This window comes from Salvia miltiorrhiza, chromosome 7 (assembly GCF_028751815.1).
Source record: "Salvia miltiorrhiza cultivar Shanhuang (shh) chromosome 7, IMPLAD_Smil_shh, whole genome shotgun sequence".
Taxonomy (NCBI): domain Eukaryota; kingdom Viridiplantae; phylum Streptophyta; class Magnoliopsida; order Lamiales; family Lamiaceae; genus Salvia; species Salvia miltiorrhiza.
Window position 1 is genome coordinate 42,301,742 of NC_080393.1, and position 21,902 is coordinate 42,323,643.

At 38.9% G+C, this 21,902-nt stretch overlaps 2 protein-coding genes across 2 annotated transcripts; both read right to left on the minus strand.

The window, feature by feature from the left end:
* Window positions 1-17,598: 17,598 nt before the first annotated feature.
* On the minus strand, window positions 17,599-18,321 carry LOC130994238 (uncharacterized). The gene is made up of 2 exons (XM_057919277.1): window positions 17,935-18,321; window positions 17,599-17,814 (listed from the first exon to the last, which is right to left on the minus strand). The coding sequence occupies exons 1-2, from the start codon at window positions 18,319-18,321 to the stop codon at window positions 17,599-17,601; spliced, it is 603 nt and encodes a 200-aa protein (XP_057775260.1).
* Window positions 18,318-20,115, minus strand: LOC130994239 (uncharacterized). The gene is made up of 2 exons (XM_057919278.1): window positions 19,006-20,115; window positions 18,318-18,506 (listed from the first exon to the last, which is right to left on the minus strand). The coding sequence occupies exons 1-2, from the start codon at window positions 20,113-20,115 to the stop codon at window positions 18,318-18,320; spliced, it is 1,299 nt and encodes a 432-aa protein (XP_057775261.1).
* Window positions 20,116-21,902: the final 1,787 nt, after the last annotated feature.

Consider the following 21,902-nt stretch of genomic DNA (forward strand, 5'->3'; position numbering starts at 1 on the left):
ATTCAAGGCACAAACATCTTTTTAATCCAATCAACTATTCAATCAAAAACTTTGAGGCAATGCCAGCTATTCAACTGTTCAATCAGAGACTTTGAGGCATTGTCAACTACTTTCCAGACATCTTTTTGATCCACTCAACTGCTCAATCGAAGACTTTGAGGCATTGCCAGCTACTGTCCATTCATAGGTCGACAAAATATCTCAAAAGAGCTCCTCTATTTAAGAGGATTGGATTTCATTTTGAAGACAGACGAAAATTGACGGAGCAAGTCATTTTCTTAAAACCTTCAAGCCCTTCCCTCAATTTATAAAGTCATTTTGAAGACAGACGAAAATTGACGGAGCAAGTGAATAGTAAATTTGGTCAATGAACAGTAAAAACAGAGTTTGAAAATAAATGAAAGAATTGAAATACAAGAGAACATGCTTTATAAGAGAACATGCTTTATAAACTGAGGGAAGGGCTTGAAGGTTTTAAGAAAATGACTAGCTCCGTCAATTTTCGTCTGTCTTCAAAATGAAATCCAGTCCTCTTAAATAGAGGAGCTCTTTTGAGATGTTTTTTCGACCTATGAATGGACAGTAGCAGGCAATGCCTCAAAGTCTTTGATTGAGTAGTTGAGTGGATCAAAAAGATATCTGGAGAGTAGCTGGCAATGCCTCAAAGTCTCTGACTGAACAGTTAAATAGCTGGCAGTGCCTCAAAGTCTTTGATTGAACAGTTGATTGGATAAAAAAGATGTCTGTGCCTTGAAAGTCTTCAATTTCGGCCTTGAAAGTCTTTGATTGATTGGAGCCAAAAGTTGATTGGTTTGACTGAGAATCTTCCTGCTTTAATTTCCTGCACTGAGATAAGTTTATTGAAATTTTTTTATTTTTCTTTCTTTTTTCTTTTCTTTTTTGTTGTTTTGAATTTTTCTTGTTTTCTTTCTTTTTTTCTTTTGCCTCTTTTTTCTTTTCATTTTTATGAATAGGATGAACAGGTAGTCAGAAATCAAAGGGATTTTGTTCACATGGTCCTCCGTAATCTGTACAAGATCCTTCAGAGGTGGTTTCTTCTGTTTTTGATTCTCTTTTCATCTTGATGAATTGTAAATATTTTTTTGCTGTTTCGGGATCTTCTTCAAGGAGTTGGAACATCTTGACTTGCTTTTGAGAAAGAGGAACCGATTCATTTTCTTTCTTCTTTTCATTGGAAGGATGATCTGGAATGATTTTCTCTTGAACTGGTTTATCCCACTAAGGTTTTTTGCCTGTCTGGAGAAACTTTTGGACAACATTGAAATTGCAGAGTTTGGTGGAGAAGTTTTTCCACTATTTAATGTTGAATTCTCTAATAATTGACATGGGTAAAGGTTCTGGATGAAATTGTGCAATAGCATAACTCCAGCAAAAGATCCAGGGAACTTTGAATTCCAAAAAGAATTAAATATCTTTGAGGTACATAGGACCTGGAGCTTTTGAAATGTAGTGATTGTACCCTTGATGGACATCTGCTGGGAGGATATTGGGTAATGGACCGAAATCCATACACCATTCAAGAAACTAAATTGGATATGAAGTTTTTGAAAATACTGAATGGAAAGTAAAGAACCATGAGTGATCCAAGGGTCTGAGGAAAAAGGTTTTGAACCACGCCATTTTGTAGTCTGGATAGGAATATCCTTTTGGTGAAAAAGTTTTGGAAAATCCTCTTTCAGAATGGGGAAAAGTCATCATCAGAGCGAACGATCTTTTTGATGATGCATTTTGAAAATGAAATTCTTTCTGGATTTTTGGGATCATAGTTATGAACAAGTTCGATAGAATTTGAATCAACAAGGATGAATTCATAGAAGATTTGAGTCTTTTGAGTATTGTCAGAATACTATTGGCATCCTTTTGGAAAATGCCTTGAAATAATATCTTTGAGTTTTGCAAAATCTGGAGCTGTAGTGAATTTTGTCAAGGTAATATTCTAAGCATTTGGTTTGGTAAAATAAGTATTAGAAGGATTGAATTTTGAAATAGTTGTCTTTGAAGTTGAAGCTTTAGCAGGAGTAGTAGGTGCAGGACTTTTATATTTGAGAGTACGGGAGTTCTGGGAATTCAACAAGGGCTTGGAAATGATTCGAATTATTTGGATTGTATCGACTCATGCTTTTCTGTAGAATTTTGAAGAAATTCCCTGGTTAGAAAATCAGGTAAAGAATTATTTTCTCCTTTGATATATTCTATGTCAAAATCAAAACTCGAAAGTATAGCTTGCCATCTGGCAAAGATTTGTTTTGAAACAATATTTTTAACATCTTTTTGTAAAATTTCTTTAGCAGATTTGCAATCTATTCTTAGAAGAATTTTTTTATTAAAAATATCACTTTAGAATTTTGAAATACAAAGAACAATGGCAAGAATTTCTTTTTTGATTGTAGAATAATTCTTTTGAGGTCCAAGCCAAATTCCAGAATGGAATCTAACAAGTTGTTCATTTTTCTTTGAAAGGGATGTAGATGCATGAGATGAGATGCTTTGTTTAAGGATCCCCACATATCCTATGTCTGAGGCATCAGTTTCTATAATCATGAAAGCATCTGGTTTAGGAATGCCTAGACAGGGTAAAGATTTAACTTGTATTTTTATTTTCTTGATAATGTCAGTATGGACAGAAGTCCACGGAGGAGGGTTTTTTTGAAGTCTTTGAAATAAAGGTTTGCAGATTATTCTTAATTTGGGAAAGAAATCGGATATATAATTGAGACATCCAAGAAACCTTTGTAGTTGAGTTTTATCTTTAATCTCATTAGGAAATTTGTCTGCGAGTTCAATAGCCCTAGTAATAGGTTTAATAGTTCCTATATGAATATCATGTCCTAAGAATCTTATTTTTGTTTGGAATAGTTTTACTTTTGAGGAAGAAATGTAACTACTTGTTTAAATATTTTTAGATGTTTGAAGTGTTGTTGAATGTTCTGAGAAAATATAAGAATATCACCATTATAAACAATTGAAAAATCTGAATAATCATTAAAAATTTCATTCATAATATTTTGGAATTCTGAAGGCGCATTTTTTAATCCAAAAGGAACTGTGAAAGTTGTTTTATATTTGTCTTTTTCGATAATTTTAATTTGTCAAAATCCTGACTTAAGGTCAAATTTTGAGAATACTTTTGCTTTATATAATCTATTAACAAGATCTCTTTTATTAGGTATTGGATTGAAGGATGATAGCCCTAACGAGATCGTTTCTTGGAAATCTTAATTCACCATACAACGATTAATTCCTAACATGCTCCTATGAATTTAAGTGTTGCACCTTGGAGTTAGAAATACCTGAAGAATTCCTAAGAATTCGTCAATTCGTCGCTGAACAGGTCAGTCAACTTCAAGCCTTCGTTTCAAGCCTCAAACGTCCTCCAATCGTATTTTGTCCATAAATACAACTTTTACCTTTTCGAAAGAACTTTCCATGGCCACCTGTTTCGTCCAAATCCGAGTTCTGTAGAGTAAGTTATGGCCGTTCTTCGGAAACTGCCAAAACTTGATTTCCTGCAAAAATCTGGAGTCAACTTTTACCTTTTCGAAAGAACTTTCCATGGCCACCTGTTTCGTCCAAATCCGAGTTCTGTAGAGTAAGTTATGGCCGTTCTTCGGAAACTGCCAAAACTTGATTTCCTGCAAAAATCTGACTCCAGCTCAGATCTTCTAAACTATATCCCGCTCAACTCCCATCGTTGGATGGACTACGAGCTGTGAGAATTCCCAAGGAAGAATTAGCCTTGTCAAGTCGGCGCCCTATGTTGCTCTCTCGAAACCCTAAATATCGTGTGTATTTTTTCTGAGAGCAGACAGCTGTATTTAGAGGCAAAATACAGTCCTAGGGCACCAGAATTGTGATAGACGGAAATTCTCCTACTAGGGCACAGGAGACTTTGGGCCAGTGCAGGGACCAGATACAAGGAATAAATATGGGCCTCTAATGAATTAATTTCTATGATCAGCCCAGATCATATCCACTAGAGAATCAATACTGACTTACCCCTTTATTGCCGATGATGAGTCGGGGCTTGTATTTAGACTTATTAAATTCTCGTATTTAAAATATCCGACATCCATTAATTAATTAGAGCTCTGACAGCTTAAATTAATTAATCTCTTTGTAATCCTTAAGCAGTACCACTCAAACTTTATTATTGCGTCTAAACTTAATCAACCTGCAAGGTTTAACGCAATAAACCTTATTGAGCTCCTTAAGGGGATGTCATTATCCTATACCGGATACGGGTACTAATACAGATAATCAAATATCATATATTGACCGCTATCACCCAAGATACAGAGTACTCAAGTTACTATATAACTCTCACCCATAGTAAGTCAAAGTGATATACGAATCAACATATATATTTAAAATCTTATTAGTATTAAGATTCTATTAAGTCACCGAGATCTTGATTCTTCACTTGTGTCAGATAAAAGAATACACCTCACTGTTATTCTATCAATACGTTATGACGTACCAGTATAGACAAGTAGTCAAGACAAACTCCTTCCATCTATACTGCAGCCTAAACCAACGACTATGATCAGTTTATATCTCTTAAGGTTATTCCAATTATATGGTCTTCTGTGATCTACAACACACCATATAATCTACTTATATAGAGACAAAGGACATACATATGCAATCATGAACACAATCAAATAGGAGATAAAATAGTGAACTTAGGAAACATTGTATACAAGCATAAAACGTTCTTGCTTTCAGTATACAAATCCAACATGGATATCTAATCCATTCTAAAACTTCATTAAGAGGTTTGTAATTAATGACTAATCTAGGAACTCCTCGTTCCTTTTCGGCTTGATTGTTAACATAAAATCCTGCACAAGACCAAGGAGATTTTGAAGGTCTAATTAATTTTTTCATAAGAAGAGAATTTATTTCTTCTTTGCAAGTATTAAGTAATTCATGATTCATTTGAATCGGTCTAGCTTTGGTAGGAATATTCTTTTCATCGAATTTAGGAATGTAAGGAAGGGAAACAGTATGTTTCCTTCTTTCCCAGAAAGCACTTGGTAAATCTGAACAAATACTTTCTTTAATGGTATTTTCTATATTAGTAATTCTCAATTGAATATTTTTATCAAGGAGTTCTTCAAAGACGTTGAATCCTGCCCAATGCAACTATGCAACAACAGAAAAAGAGATGTTGACGATTATTTTTGCCTTTGAAAAGTTCCGTTCATATCTTTTGGGGGCGAAAATAATTGTCTACACGGACCATGCCGCATTGAAGTTTCTACTATCAAAGAAGGAGTCAAAACCACGCTTGATTAGACGGATTCTTTTGTTGCAGGAGTTTGATTGGGAGATTCGGGACAAGAAGGGAGCGGAGAATCATGTGGCTGATCATTTAAGTCGTTTAGTCCAGAAAGAGGAAGATGAGATCCCTATCAACGAAGCTTTCCCAGAAGAGCATCTTTATGCTATCCAGACCTGTTCGGCTGTCTGTTTGCCCAAACAGAGCCTTCTATTCGAGCCAGCAGCACGTTCAGTCGTTGTCAAGGGTGATCTCGAACCTTGGTTTGCCGATATTGTCAATTACTTGACATCTGGACAATTTCCACCTCTGTTCACAAAGGCGCAGCGGATGAAACTAAGGAGTGAGTGTAAGTATTATTTATGGGATGAGCCATACTTGTGGAAGGTGGGAGCTGATCAAGTTATACGCCGATGCATTCCCGATGAGGAACAACAGGAAATTCTCTTGCACTGCCATTCTCTCGCTTGTGGAGGACACTTTGGCCCAAAGAGGACAGCTCGGAAGGTGCTCGATTCAGGATTCTTCTGGCCTACGTTGAATAGGAGTGCATATTTGTTTTGCAAAAGCTGTGGGAGATGTCAACTGACCGGAAGTATTTCCAAACGAGATGAGATGCCCCAAGTTCCGCTGATTTTTTGTGAGGTATTCGATGTGTGGGGGATGGATTTTATGGGGCCGTTTCCGAGTTCATTCAGAAATCTCTACATATTGCTCGCCGTTGACTACGTCTCAAAGTGGGTAGAAGCGAAAGCCACCAGAACGAATAACTCCAAGGTAGTCGCTGCATTCTTGAAGTCTCATATTTTCACAAGGTATGGAGTGCCGCGAGCAGTGATAAGCGATCAAGGGACTCATTTTTGCAACCGCACGATTGAAGCTTTGATGCGGAAGTATGGAGTTCAACATAGATTGGCTACTCCCTATCATCCTCAAACAAAAGAGCAAGCCGAAGTTTCCAACCGGGAGATAAAGCAAATCTTGGAGAAGATGGTGAATCCATCAAGGAAAGATTGGAGTTCAAGGCTAGATGATGCATTGTGGGCTTATCGAACGGCCTATAAAACTCCCATTGGCATGTCACCTTATCGATTGATTTTTGGGAAGATGTGCCACTTACCTGTTGGATTGGAGCATAGAGCATATTGGACAATCAAGAAGGTGAACATGCAATCGCCTAAGTGTGAGGAGGAGAGGAAATTCCAACTTCAAGAGTTGGAGGAGCTTCGTCTTGAAGCTTATGACGCAGCGACGTGGTACAAGGATCGCACCAAGATGTGGCACGACAAGAACCTGCGAGGAAAGACATTTGAAGTCGGCCAAAGAGTGTTGTTGTTCCAGTCAAAGCTGCGATTGATGCCCGGGAAATTGAAGACGAAGTGGATTGGCCCCTTCGTTATACAGTCTGTTTGCCCAAACGGGGCATTTGAGATTCGCAGTTTGGATACGGCGAAGACATTTACTGTCAATGGACATCGATTGAAGCCGTATTATGATACATCACCCGTGGCAGACGTGGAAGAAATTTCACTCCTACCTCTGAAACTTTCGTGAGCAAAGCTGGATGTCGAGCCGACGACGTTAAAAAAATGGCGCTTATCGGGAGGCAACCCGACTTTCTTTTCCTTTTTACTCTCCGTTTTGTTCTTTCTTTTCTTTAATTCTCGTTTTAGTTTAGTTTCTTTTCAGTTCTTAGTCTTCCTTAATTAGTTTTAAAGTTTCATTTTATTTCAATTTTCTTTTATATAAAAAAAAGAAAGAGAGAGAGAGGAAGAAGCTCGAAATTTTGAGGTTGAGTGGTGAAAATTTTTCTAAGTGTTGGAAGCATTCTTTCTATTTTCAGCAGGGGTTTATTCGCAATTATTGAAACACTAACATGGGGGTTATTCTGCAGATAAGGAGAAATGGGGGCTAAATCGTAATTATTGAAACTAGGGCTATTTTGACCCAAAGTCAAGGCTTCTTCTCCAAGTTTTTCCCCCCACTTTCGAAACCCACCTTTCCAATTCCCGCGACCCTTCCTCTCCCAACGCAAATCCCGCCGCTGCACCACCACCACTGGCCACCACCGCTCGCCGCTGCGCAACCACCGCTGCACCACCATCCCATGGCTCCCAAGCGCAAGATAGGCACCACCTCACGGCGCCACCAAAAAGCACCGCCACCTCTTCCAACCGCCACGGAGCGGGCCCGTGCAAATGCCGTTGTTCTGCCGCCGAAACCATCGCCGCCGAACACCGCGGCAGCCCAAGCCCTAGCTGCTGCTCCTCCATCGCCAACCGCCACCGTCGCCGCCTCCGTTCCACAGCAGAGCGCGAGAGAAGCCACTCCACCACCGGAAACCCTAGCCCCACCTCCACCGCCTCCACCGCCGCGCCGCAGCACGAGGCCGCGTCAGCCGACGCAAGCCGCTGGTCCGAGTACAGCCGACGACTCCGGCTCTCCAGACAAGGATTACGAGCTAGAGGCGAGCTCCGATTCCGCCACGGAATCCTTCGCCGATTCAGACGCCTCCTCCGCCAAACTGGGAGACGATGCCATCGCTCAAAAGTTCCCCGTGGAATTTTCGGATTCCACCGAAATCGAGGAACTCCTTAACTTTCCCGACGAGGCATTGCGCAAGGCAGTCAAAATACGTCGACAAAAGAATTTTCTCACATGTAAAACCTTAGACCTTGCCTCCATTGAGCGTCTAGGTGTTAAGGACAGATTTGTAGAGTATTTAGACAGAATTGGTTGGTCTTGGTTATTATGTGAGTCATCTCATCCGGTGCATCAAGAAATTGCTTTAGAATTTTTCTCTACGTTCAAATTTGTTGATACCGCTGATCTTGATAAGAAATGCATTTCATTCCGTCTTTTCAACATGCAACATGATCTGTCTTTAATTGAATGGTCGGTCAAGTTGGGAATTTGTACGTTGGAGGAGGCTGTAGAGCATGACTTTAGGGCTGCATATTGTGGTTTGGGTTCTGTAGAGTCAGATGTGGGGAATGCGGGGCGGTCATGGGCCTTACTTGCTCGGTCGGGAGCATCGCCGTTCGATGCGTCCCGGCCATCTGTGTGCGAGTTAGTAGATCCGGTGTTGAGAATGTGTCACCTCTTTCTGTGTTATAACTTGACTGGTCGGTCGACTAGTTTTTCCAAAGTTAGTGGTGTCGATCTGTTCTTTTTTAGATGCATGCATGAGGGACTGAAGGTAAATCTAGGCTATTGGATAGCGTCGAGCATGCATCATATCAGCACGCACACTACACGTCACCTCACTCTATGCCATTTTCTGGGTATATTCATTGCACGTAACTTTGACCTTACTGCTCATTCCTCTATGACTCTGTGCAAGGGACCAACCCGTTTTGATCTTGACATCCTGGCCGCCGCCCAAGTTTTCTACTTTAACTCGGATGGCGAGCCTTGTTTTTATGAGCCGGGGGAGAACCCCCCGAGCATTGGTGTCTCTGCAGGTCCAGCTTCGCTCGAGGCTTTGACTTTGGATATACAGGGCTTGAGGTATGAGTTCGGGCAGTTTAGGGCCGAGGTGACGCAGCAGTTGGCGCGGATGGACGGGCACGTGGCAGCCCTGCAGGAGAGCATCGCTAACTTGAGCGCCACCATAGAAGAGGAGCTGCGGCGGCAGCGCGCGGTGATTCCCTTCATTTTCCTGTTCTTTTTTGTTTGTTCTTGTGTTGTTTTTTCTGTTTTGTGTGTCGTTCTGTGTTTTCGTTGTCCCTTACTTATGCTTTATTTTGTTTGCTTGAGGGCAAGCAAAATCTAAGTGTGAGGGGAGCGTCTTTGAGTCTTTGTTTTGTTGAGTCAGTTTATGTTGAGTCTTGTGAGTCTTCTGGCCAAGTAATAGATAAGTTTAGTTGTCGGAACATGCTGCTAGATTTGAATATGTGTGATAACTTGATCTTTTTCTACTTAAGAATTGAGAACTTGTGATTGACAGTGTGTGTTTTCTTTTTCTTTTTTCTTTTTTTTTCTTTTTCTACACCACTTTATTAAAAACAATACAATCATGCAAAGAGTACATCAAAATTAAAAAAAATATATATGTGACATGGGACCTAAGTCATTGATCTATGTTATGTGCGATCATGGGACCTAAGCCATTGATCTATGTTATGTGCGATCATGGGACCTAAGCCATTGATCTATGTTATGTGTGATCATGGGACCTAAGCCATTGATCGATCATGGGACCTAAGCCAATGATTTATGTATGTGTTTGGTCATGGGACTTAAGCCATCGACTCAAACTATGATTATGTTTGTCAAGGGGATCTAGTCTCTTGGCGTATGTTTGCAAGTATGATAATGTGATTTAATTATATATGTGACATATATGAATATTTTGTTATGTTTCTCACTGAGTATATTTTCAATATGCTCACCCCTTATCTTTTCAGTTTTGCAGTATTAGAGTCGAGGTGGCCATGGAAGTCGAGAATGACTAGAGATTTAGTATTTCCATATAAATTTAAGTTGAAACATGTTACTTTTTAGTTTATCATTTTATTTCATGTTACTACTTTAGTTTTGACAAGTTGATTTTAAATTGGTTTAAACTTTTATAATTCAAGAAATTTTATTTTTTATATATTAGTTTTTCAAAGATTTTATATTGAAAAGTTTATGAAAATTGGGGTGTTACATAGTGGTATCAGAGCGGGTCTACGTTCCTGTAGACTCGTGTTTTTTAAAAAAAAATTGTTTTGCTTTTAAAAAGGTTTAAGTAAGCTTAAATGGTTAAATAAGCCTAGTCATTCGAAACTCATGTGCTACATCGATTCCAAGGTATGTGTTTTAATTGTTTAAGTATATGGCCGTTATGATGTTTTACATGACTTTTTTTTTTATGCCTTTATGTTCTAGTACTATTATGTTTAGCTTCGTTAGAAATAGTTGAAATTGTGAAATTGTTAAGATGGCACGGACACATCAAACTCCCACAAGAGCTCAAGTACCCTACAAGCACGAATTGAGAAATTGCGCGAAGAATATGAAAGATTAAGTGAACGTTGTGAATTCTTGCGTGTACAATGCGAGAGATACGAAAGGATTAGGAGGCTGCAATCGGTGTACGACTGCTATACATGGAGTAGCGACTACGGGTTCGTGGAACACGTGCGAAGGATGAAGATACCTCACCATAGAACTAGATTATATGGCTCAAGAATCGTGACTAGAATTTCGAAGACGAAATTATTTTAAGTGGGGTATGTTGTAACACCCCGATAACTTAGATTTATTTTATAAGTTTAATTAATAGTATTTTCTTGTATAGCTTATTGTTTTAAATAATTACATGATACATATAGATATGCACCATTAATTTTATCTAGACTATTATTATTATTATTATTATTAGTATTATTTTTGTTTCCTATTAGAACTAGAACTCTTTAAAAACTAGTATAAATATGGGATCTATTTTCAAACCCTAAAGGAGACGGACACACTAATTAATTAGGGTTTTAGAGAGAGCAGAGAGGGCCAGAAACGTGTAGGCAGAAGATCTGAGCTGGAGTCAGATGTTTGCAGGAAATCAAGTTTTGGCAGTTTCGGAAGAACGGCCATAACTTCCTCCACAGAACTCCGATTCAAGCGAAACAGGCGGCCACGGAAAGCCCTCTCGAAAACGAAGAAGTCGTATTTCTGGGCAAAATACGATTTGAGGACGTTTGAGGCTTCAAACGAAGGCTTGAAGCTGACTGGTCTGTTCAGCTGCGATTTTGACGAATTCTTTAGGTGCGGCGCAATTAAGACCTTCATTCCGGATTTGATTTATTTAGTTTCGACTTTAAGGTGAGGGATTTTACACTTATTCGTATAGTTATATATATTTTTATTATCGCGCTTGATTACTTGTTTACGTGCATCTTATGACTATGATGTTATGTGCGATCATGGGACCTAAGCCATTGATCTATGTTATGTGCGATCATGGGACCTAAGCCATTGATCTATGTTATGTGCGATCATGGGACCTAAGCCATTGATCTATGTTATGTGCGATCATGGGACCTAAGCCATTGATCTATGTTATGTGTGATCATGGGACCTAAGCCATTGATCGATCATGGGACCTAAGCCAATGATTTATGTATGTCTTTGGTCATGGGACTTAAGCCATCGACTCAAACTATGATTATGTTTGTCAAGGGGATCTAGTCTCTTGGCGTATGTTTGCAAGTATGATAATGTGATTTAATTATATATGTGACATATATGAATATTTTGTTATGTTCCTCAATGAGTATATTTTCAATATGCTCACCCCTTATCTTTTCAGTTTTGCAGTATTAGAGTCGAGGTGGCCATGGAAGTCGAGAATGACTAGAGATTTAGTATTTCCATATAAATTTAAGTTGAAACATGTTACTTTTTAGTTTATCATTTTATTTCATGTTACTACTTTAGTTTTGACAAGTTGATTTTAAATTGGTTTAAACTTTTATAATTCAAGAAATTTTATTTTTTATATATTAGTTTTTCAAAGATTTTATATTGAAAAGTTTATGAAAATTGGGGTGTTACAAGTCCAGTTTGAATAATTGTTTGGTCTGCTAATTTCACTAGATTGAACAATACTATAATTATTCGCATTATTATTTTTAGAAAATAGAGTTCTTATTCTAAGATTCAAGCTCATAATCAGATTCCACTACTTCAGAACAAGATCCTCTTGAAATCAAAGAAGTTGAACAAGCTTTGGCTCTCTATAGTGATCAAAGAATGATTCTTGAGAATGAACTTGTGCGGAAACAAAGATTGGAAATATCCATCGCCAAGACAGCCTCAAAGATGAAAAAAATCTCCATGATCACAACTGAAGAAGAAGATGAAGTAGAATTTGCTATTGAGTATGCCAAATTGAAAAGCTTGATGCAGACAAGTCAGAATGAGAGAAATCAACTCATACAACTTCTTAGAGACGTAGATGCAAATCTCATTTGGACGAGAAGAGAATTTGACATGGCATTGATCAGAACTGCGAATACAAGAGTCAAGTGTGAGCAATGGGTTGAATTCGGCCTGGAGGAAGTCAAAGTAAAACTCTTCTCATCCATTTCAAGAGAAGATTATCTTGAAATGAAGCAAATTGAAGATGTCAAGGGAAAGAGAACTCTGACTACAAGTTCTTCACTGACAACCAAGCATCAAAAAACTCCGACTGATGACTCTACATCACAAGAAAGGAGATCAGTTGTCTATCCTCCAGCAGACTTATCATCTCGACTGAACGAACTTTCATTCAAGTTTATACAAGACTCTACATCAGACGAAGAGAATGAAGAAAAGACTGAAGAAGAAGAATCAGATGAGAACATGCGTAAGTGCAACAGTCATGGGGGAACTTCATCGACTGATAACTCATAATTGACGTCACCAGTCAACAACTGAATAAGAACAAAACATCAAATCAACCATCATCAGGAATTCAATTGGTTCGTTTAAATCAGTTGATTTGTAAGTTTTCTTCTCAGTTACTGAAATATTTTTCTTAGGAACAGTTTAAATTTTGTTTTTTGCTCTATGTATATTAAGCCTTTTTAATTCCTTTATGAAAATCTTTAAAATTTTATTTTAAAGCAATTAACTCCACGTTCGCACGATCCCGCCCTTCTTACTAACAAGCGGAATCCACGACACGTGTTGATCCCCTATTTCTCCGGATTTCAAAAGTTCATTGAAATCGCCTTGGACACGTCTTTCCATAACTTTTTCAACGACGTTTCATCTTCTACAAGGATTCACTCAATCCCTCAGAATCTCTCACCTCAAATCTTGACACGATCTTTACTCTGCAAATATCTTTTAGTTTGGTTAATCTTTGAATCCACAGTTTTGCCTGTGAGATATATTCTTAATTTTTGCAGAACCCCTCTAATCTACTCACAATGGCAAAATCCTCCACATCTGTCAAACAACAATTTGTGTGTTTTGAAGCTTCAATCACTAATGAAGCATTTCTAAATCTAAAAGAGCACAACAAGATTAACGAAATATTGAGTCGACATGGCTGGATCAACTTCCTGCACAAAGTGCTAGATTTCTTGCTCGACGAAAAGACCATCAAGAAATTCTACAACACCATCTACAGAGCTTAGGAACTATTTCCTGAAGCTTGCACAACACAGTGTCAACGTCTCTCTTCCTTCAGTCCTTGCCAAGAAACATCCTGATGCTTATTAGGATCTGGTTAGGTACCACTTCTACACCTTCGTCAAGACAGCGCCCAAATCACAATTTCAAGGGATTGAAGAAATGATGACGGTTTCTAAGTTTGAATCCTTAGAGGCTGACATCTTTGAGAAATTCAACGTCTCAAATATGTGGGATGCCATCCACAACTGGGTGCCAAACTTCAGGCAATATCTTCTTGCCAGAGGACTGCTCAACATTCCCATCAACGGAGAGGAATTTCCCTCAAAGTCACCACATGCATCTGAAGGCATCCGAACATAACAAAGGACTGAAGAGACACCAGCTGCAACAACTCACTCAACTGAGGCAGAGATTCAACTAATGAAGAAAAAGTTTGAAGCTCAAGAGATGGAGATTGCTGACATCAAGGTCTAGTTTGCTTTTCTCGAGTCAGCAGTAATGAATCTGCAACATCAGAGTGGACAACAAGAAATGGATGCAGCAGCAACTGAAATGAAAGAACGAAAGGAGGAAAGCGAAAAGAAAAAAGGGAAAGAGAAAGAAGAAACAGAGACTGAAAAGAACTCTGAAGACAGGACCAACAAAAGACTTCACATTGATTAAATTCAGGCGAAATAGTACAGGGTAAAGAAAGTCAAGTTTTGCTTACTATCTGTGAATGTAAGTTTAGTGAAAAGAATTTGTTAGAATTGTTTTTAAAGAAGTTCTATAGTTTTCTCATGTTCCATTTTGCAATCTGTTTTGTTCTAGCAATTGATATCTTATCAGTTACAGTCTTGGTTAGTAACTGATATATTATTTGTTAATGTTTTACCCCTGAATGAATTAAAATTCTCGGTCGATAGACAAATCCTCTTTGTCTCATTCATGGTTGTTATTCGCTTTGCTGTGATTAGTTTTGAGAATTGTATGATTATATTTTTTAGGAAAACGATACTAAACTGTTCAGTCGAAATCGCAGAATTGACTACCCACAAAGATTAGTTGTCTAGTAAGATTTATAAGTATTGTTGTGGATTATGAAGTATTGTTTCAGTTGAATGAGTTTTAAATCTTCACGCTCATAATATCTTTTACTCAACTGACGTGTTTATAACTTTAACTGATACTTGTAGTGTTGTTGGGAACAGAGACTGAAATATTCTTGCAGAACAAATCTTATTCAAATTGCATTTTAAATTTATTTTAACTTGTCCCGCTCATGATTTGATCTCATACTCAGCCCTTTCCATACTAGAGATTATGCCAAATATTCTTCATCATTTGAATCTCTTAGTTTAAGGAATTTTTCTGACGGCATTTATTGCAGATTTCAAAATTCATTAAATTCAACTTGGCGCGCAGATTTCAAACCGCCGCTATATTTTCAAATGCCCTAAGTAACTATTCTTCTTCCACGATCACACTTCATCATTACTTTCTCTCTCTTCTCACCAACTCCTTTGTCCATCTTTTATCTCTCTTGCATGTAAACTAACCTCCTTGCTCCACAGCGATCAACTGTGAGAATTTCCGATCGAAACTTTCCATTTTCAGATTTGCAGAAATGGTGAGAACAGAAGACTCGAAGAAATCTATTAATTGCAGCATAAAGGAAGTTCGGTCTGAACACTCAGTAGATACGCCTTCCTTTCAATCGAAACCAAGATGTGTCAAGGCTGAAGAAATCATGTCACGGCATCAATGGTTATCACTGGTCATAAAAGAGGCGCCCCTGCTACTGAAATCTCAAATCAAACAGTTCTATCAAGAACTGCGCTACAACAAGTCCGGTGAATTTTTCACCAAAGTTCAGGTGTTCACCCCTCCCGACTTTCAAACACAAGAAGAGGTTCAAATATATGTCACCAAGTTCAAGAATTGTTCGGTCTATCGAACATTGGTCTCAATCCATCCTCTATCATTGATGAGGAGGCGAATAAAACTCTCAAGGAAGCAATGGCTAAGGCGGACGAGACCACTAAAGGGACACTCAAGTTATCTCTCCTCAAGTCTGGTCATCACCTTTTGGCCAAGATCACACAAAAATGCTGGATAGGCGCAACCGAAACACCCGACAAAGCTTCACAGCCACAGAAAAACATTTTAGCTGCTCTGATGAAGCTCGGTTCTTTTAACTGGGAGCAAGCCTACCTCGAGTTACTCTGGAGCGAACCTCGCAACTCCAAACCTGCCAATTTGCTCCGTCAAGGCAATAGAGTTTCACAGATCATCATTCACGACATCAGTCGCCATCCTCAAATCTTCTGGTCGGAGACCTTAGAAGTACTGATCAAATCCGCCTCTTCAAAGTGGCAAATGAAGGACCCAAACCCTCCAAGAAACCAAAGGTGATTGAAATCTCATCACCCCGATCTGATGAGACTGATTCCTGTGAGTCGCTATCTGATCCACTTCAGAGACCACCCAGACCTTTCGGTGGAGATTCTTCAACCCCTACCCAAACTCCTTCCAAAGCTCCAACTGTCTCCATCTCAAATATACCTCGCCGTCCTCGCTCCACTTCAACAAAAGCTACACCCACTTCAGCCTCACTGCAAATTTCTAAACCTCTCTCAAAATCAAAGCCCAAACAGAAATCCAAGGGCAAAGCAGTCCAACAATCCTCTCCTATGCCCACTCGGTATGGAACTTCTGAACAAATCAAAGCTGTTGCAGCAATGCAAACTGAAGCCAAGAAAGATGCTACTCAGCATTTGAATCACCTTCTTGGTGGATTCGATACCTCTCTGAGAGTCTATGAGAATCTTCATAGACTTCTCACTTATACTTTTCTCAAGACTGCTCCCTTCTCAAACGTCAATGAGCTTCAACTTGTTGAAACTGAAGAATCCTTTGCACTTGAAGAAGCTACACTGTTCAGCATCTTCAACTTTCCCAGAGTGTGGGATGTTATCTATAGATTTGACAAGTTTGCTCTGGCCTATCTTGAATCTCAAGGCTACACCAGAGGTCCCCTGATCACTAATGCTCATGCAGGAACCTCCACGTCAAAAGCTGCCGAAGCAACAATTGATGTTGGTCCTTTGCTTCTCATCGATGATAATTCTATGCTACCTGATCAACCATGTTCGGCTCCTGAAATCAATGCTCAAGAAACTTCTACTCAACCTGAGTCTATAATACAGGAAACTCCTGCCTCTGTGTCTACCCTTATGGACACATCAGTATCTGCAGCTCCCAACACTATCAGTCATCCAACTGCAGATGAAACAACTGTTACTCCTGTTCCGAATCAGCAATCACCTCGGACGACTGAACCCATCAGTTGTTCTTCCTTTGAAGATACCAAGCTTACAGATACTGATCAGCCTGAAGTCCCCACTGTCTCTACCGTGATAGACAATCCAACAGTTACTGTTGAAGATCCCTCAACTCCGGAAGGACTTGTAGAGGACATCACTGCAGATTCGTTGTCGTCGTCATTCCCATCGGAATCATCTAATGATCCTACTCAAACAGAGAATGTCAACCTCAGACCTTCTTTTGCTCCTTATTTTCCAACAAATGATGAACAGGTCATTTCCTCTACTCCAGCCACTGAGGCTGATCCTTCCACCTCTCATCAAGGAGCTTCTTCCTCAAAAAGGCAACACCGGGGACCGCATGTTCCTCTAGAGCTCCCTGTTGAATTTATTGAAATTCCACTTAAGCCTAGAATTGTCAGATACGATTCTGATGTAGATACAGATGGCCGGATCACTGAGTTGAAACGAAGATAACCTCACAAGGTTACCTTCAAAATTCCCGAAGGCGCGGAAGATCCAATTCAAGCTTTACTGGATATCATATCTGAAACTACATAAACATAATAATTCAAACTAATATTACTTAATTCTAGCCATCTGCGGCATTGATTTGTGCCCAAATATGTTGTGTCAAATCATGTTGAAGTTGGAGATGGACTTGTTTATTTGTTAAATCCTTGTGATTTTGGAGATAATTTTCAAATGCTTCCCAATTATTAGTACCCATTGGTATTGGTTGCTAAGGAGTTGCATCTTCGTCAGACCAGTTGACTGCTTCTTCACCCTCATCCTCAATGATCATGTTGTGCAAAATAATACATGTGAGCATTATATTGCGAAGGTCTTCCTTAAAATAAGAGCGTGCGGGATTTTGAACTACTGCCCAACGAGCTTGTAGCACTCCAAACGCTCATTCAACGTCTTTTCTTGCAACCTCTTGTCTCTGCGCAAATTTTCGTCTGACCGGATCTCCTGGTGCTGGGTAACTCTTGACGAATGAAGCCCAAGTTGGATAAATTCCATCTGTAAGATAGTATCCTTTGTTATACACATCCGACCATTCACCGTGAATTGAACTGGTGGGGCATTTCCCTGAAGGAATTGATTAAATAATGGAGATCCATGAAGAACATTGATATCATTGCTTGCTCCGGCGACGCCAAAGAAAGAATGTCATATCCACAAATCTGTCGATGCCACCGCTTCAAGAACTATTGTAGGAACACCATGATCGCCTCGTGTATAGTATCCTTTGTATGCGACTGGACAATTCCGCCACTCCCAATGCATGCAATCGAGGCTTCCCAGCATTCCCGGGAAGCCATGTCTTTCTTCATGCATTTGTAGCAAGCGTTCAGTATATGCTGCATTTGGAGTCCTCAAATATCGATCACCATAAACGGCAATCATACTCCTGCAAAATTCATGTAGACATTCCAAAGCAGTACTCTCACCCATCCGCATGTACTCATCAAGTGAATCACCGGGAGCCGCATATGCCAACTGTCGAATAGCTGCGGTGCACTTTTGGAGTGGTGATATACCATTCCTTCCAGTTGCATCTTGCCTCAACGTGAAAAAGGGTGAGTAGTTGCTCATCGCATCAACGATCTTGACAAATAAGTCCCGTCGCATTCGAAATCGACGGCGAAAAAGATCGCCATCATAGATGGGTTCATCACAGAAATAATCACAAACGAGACGATCATGGCCTCTTTCACGCTCTCGATCCCTATATTTTCTAGGACTGCTACTCCTTCGTGAACTTCACATTGTTGCTTCATCTGCATCAAGCATAGCAATCATCTCTCGCATAATCGGATTGGTTGCCGAATTCCGAAGGTATTGCTTCCATATTTCATCAATTTCATGTGGACTAGGAGTATCAGACATTTTTTCTATTGTGTTTGGGAGTGAGTAAAGTTGAATGAGATGAAAGGAAGTATGAGATTGTTGTGATTAAGTGAAGAATGAATCACTTGTATATATAGCTAAAATATTTAAGACCGTTGAATGGTAGGTGTTGTGGTAGTTGATGAATGGTAGATGGTTGTTATGATTAAGTTTGACCGTTGAATGGTAGTTGATTACTACAAAAGTAACATAATTCAAAGCTTGGTCATAATTAATATTACAAATACATTATCTTCATACTACAGAATTAGACATAACACACTTACAAGTACAACATAGACAAAACACACTTACAAGTCCAGAAATAACTAAAGCACACTTACAATAGCTAAACGATACATAAACATATTACTTCCACCCATATTTTGCCTTGATTTCAGCTACAAGCGTGAAATGGTTGTAGAGTTCATCCTCCGACATGCCACTAGTATCTTGTCTACAAAATTCAATATGTTGAAGCTTGAGTTGTTCCTCTTGAAGCTTGAGTTGTACCTCTTGGAGGCTCATTTGTTTATTCATAGCCTCTTGGAGATGCTTCCACTTATCTTCGTTGACTGTAGATGTCATTTTAGCCTTTTGTTTCGCTTGTAGTTTAGCTCTCTGTTGTCCCATCGGTCGAATTCGAGCTCCAGTGTCCGTAGAAGATGGGTTGTCTGTTTCAGAATTTTTGGCCTTTTTCTGAGGATTCTGTGGCATTTGTTGAGGAGTCCATTTCCCACAAGTTTGGATCATCTTCCATACGTGAAAGAACTTGAAGTCCTTGTTTTTTGGATCATCATTTCTCCATGCTCTTTTTGCCGCCTTCAGCACATCATCATCTCCTTGTCCGCTCGCACGATTGCTCCAGAAATTGTTATAGATACCTGCCCACTTATTAAGATTTGGATTTATTCTATAGTAATGATTTTTCACCTGTGATAAACTTCGCGCAGCGGTGTCCTCTGGTTTCCACTCGTTGTAGTAAGCAGTAATTTTCTCCCAAAAATCCTTTCTTTTTTGTTGATTGCCAATAATGGAGTCGGTGCTGGTGTTGTACCAAGCTTTAACAAGAAGGATGTCTTCATCAGGACTCCAAGCCGCCTTTGTCTCCTTGGTTGTTGCAGTAGATTTTCCAACTTCCTCGACGTCATCATCAACAACAACTGGAATTTGTGAAGAATGTTGAGGAAACTGTGAGCTATTTTCCTGAAATTGATTTGGTGGAGGCATGAAATAAGTAGATGGAAAATTGGATGAAAATTGTGGATGAAAGCTTGGTCCAGTAGGAGAGTTGAATGGAAATTGTTGAGGAAAATTTGAACCACCAGGAGAGTTGAATGGAAATTGTTGGGGAAAATTCGAAGACATTTGGTAGTTGTATGGAAATTGTTGTTGAGGGTAGGACATGTGATGGTATTGTGAAGTTGGAAAATAGGAACCTTGAATATTTTGGGAGCTTGAATTACTAGAATCGAAATTTTGGGAGCTAGAATCCGCCATTTTACTTGTGAAAATGAAGTGAACAAGATAACAAAAAAAATGAAGTATTGAAAAGTTGTATGGAAATGAAAGAATGAAATGAGTATATATAGAAAATTTTAAGAATTAAGACGTTAGAAAAATATTTCTGTTACAATGAAAAAAAAATAGCTGTTGTTTAAGTAATTAAAAGAGTCGTTCCATAAAATTGAAATACTCTTTCCATACTTTAAATTGAAATAGGAAGTGAGAAATGGGTGCAAACAAAAAAATAGGACCCACATCACTTGAATTCGGCTGAAACTAGAAAAATAAATGTGAAATAGGGCCCCACCTTGTCAGTATAAACTAGCTTCCAGTTCGAAACCAGTTTTTCACTCAAATTTTGAAAACCAGTTTTTACATTCTCCAATGCTAATTTCCAAAGTTAAAAATTGGGTAAAACTGCCGTTGGAGGCACCCTAAGCACACGCTCAGATTTGCTGTGCACCCGTAAGCGCATGCCCAAGTGAAGTTGCAGGTCTGATCAACTGACCGTGAATGTAAGAAGTGTTTTCCGAACCACGTAAAAATCTGATTAACTGCAAAGAGAAACTTAATTTCTGACAATGTGATTAATCTCACAGGCTATTTCGAAACTAAAATTTTTCGTTACGTGTGTTATTAGTCTAACTGATTTATCTTCGGATAGTCAGCAAGATTCATAACATCTCTCTATTCAACAAACTCGACTGAAGTTTTACGTGTACCAGTTAAAGTTTTTGACTTAACTAATAACTCTTTACTGAAGAGTATTCAGTATCAGTCGTCAACCTTATTTTGCTAAAACTCTTTTAACTAAAAAGGTTGTGTCAGTTTGTGTTTCAAGTTTCATCTTCAAACATAGCCTATAGGTGTATTTTCCCCCCGCCATACACATATTCAAGACCCTCCGGACCTAACATGTAGGCAGCTGCAAATAAAACAAACTCTTTTTGAAATAGATCAAAGACAGACGAAGTATAAACTTTGGAAAGTTGTTGCAACATCGGAGGACTCTTTAAACTCGATCTGGGCAATTTCTAGCGTGCTTCAAAATCACACCTTAGCTCACTATATCTCTTCTCCTCCACAACCTGCTCAAAATTATTAAAAAATTGCATAATGTTCAAGTTGGGCTTCATGCACCTCTTGATATTGGAATTGACACTCTCACTAAGTTGTGTGCTTCTCATCCCAAGCGTGAACGCAATCATGTAGCAACCATCCCATTTATCCTTGACACTATAAACATGTTTCAACCATGTTGTCTTGGAGACTATATTGTGTCAATAAGTTACTCCAAGCCTCCTCAAACTGGGTCTGATCATCAAAGCTATACATACATCTCTTAAAATCTGTTAAAAAAACATGATCCTTCTTTCATCAAACGTAGATAATTCTTAGCATCCAACATAGTGTAACCAATGCCATCTCTCCCCCCTGCTTGTCTAATCATCAAATTATAAGCTGATTTTTGTCTGAGTCCAGCATCCTCTACCAAATCAATCTTATGCACTTGAATTTCTGTTATTTTACGTTGAGAAAACAACATATGAACTATCTCGGAAAAATAGAGAGGGTGATTGTGTTCTTCAATAAACTCATTTATTTTATACTTTCCATCCATGTAAGTGACTCCCAATCTTACTTTACAATCTATTCGAGTCTCAAGTCGAGGATTGAGTGTCAAAGAATCTCTTTTGTCTGATTTACGAATACCCTCCTTACAACAAACATATTTGTATGATGTTATATGATCAGTTTTCTTGTTCTTGTTACTATAATGT

Bases quoted from the DNA above. Each gene is read 5' to 3' on its own strand.
- LOC130994238 (XM_057919277.1), bottom strand. From the start codon at position 18,321: ATGAGCAACTACTCACCCTTTTTCACGTTGAGGCAAGATGCAACTGGA. The intron at 17,815-17,934 runs GTTCTTGAAGCG...CAATTCCTTCAG, and splicing joins ATCATGGTGTTCCTACAATA to GGAAATGCCCCACCAGTTCA.
- LOC130994239 (XM_057919278.1), bottom strand. From the start codon at position 20,115: ATGGCGGATTCTAGCTCCCAAAATTTCGATTCTAGTAATTCAAGCTCC. The intron at 18,507-19,005 runs GCAAAATATGGG...TGCTTGATGCAG, and splicing joins CGCTTGTAGCTGAAATCAAG to ATGAAGCAACAATGTGAAGT.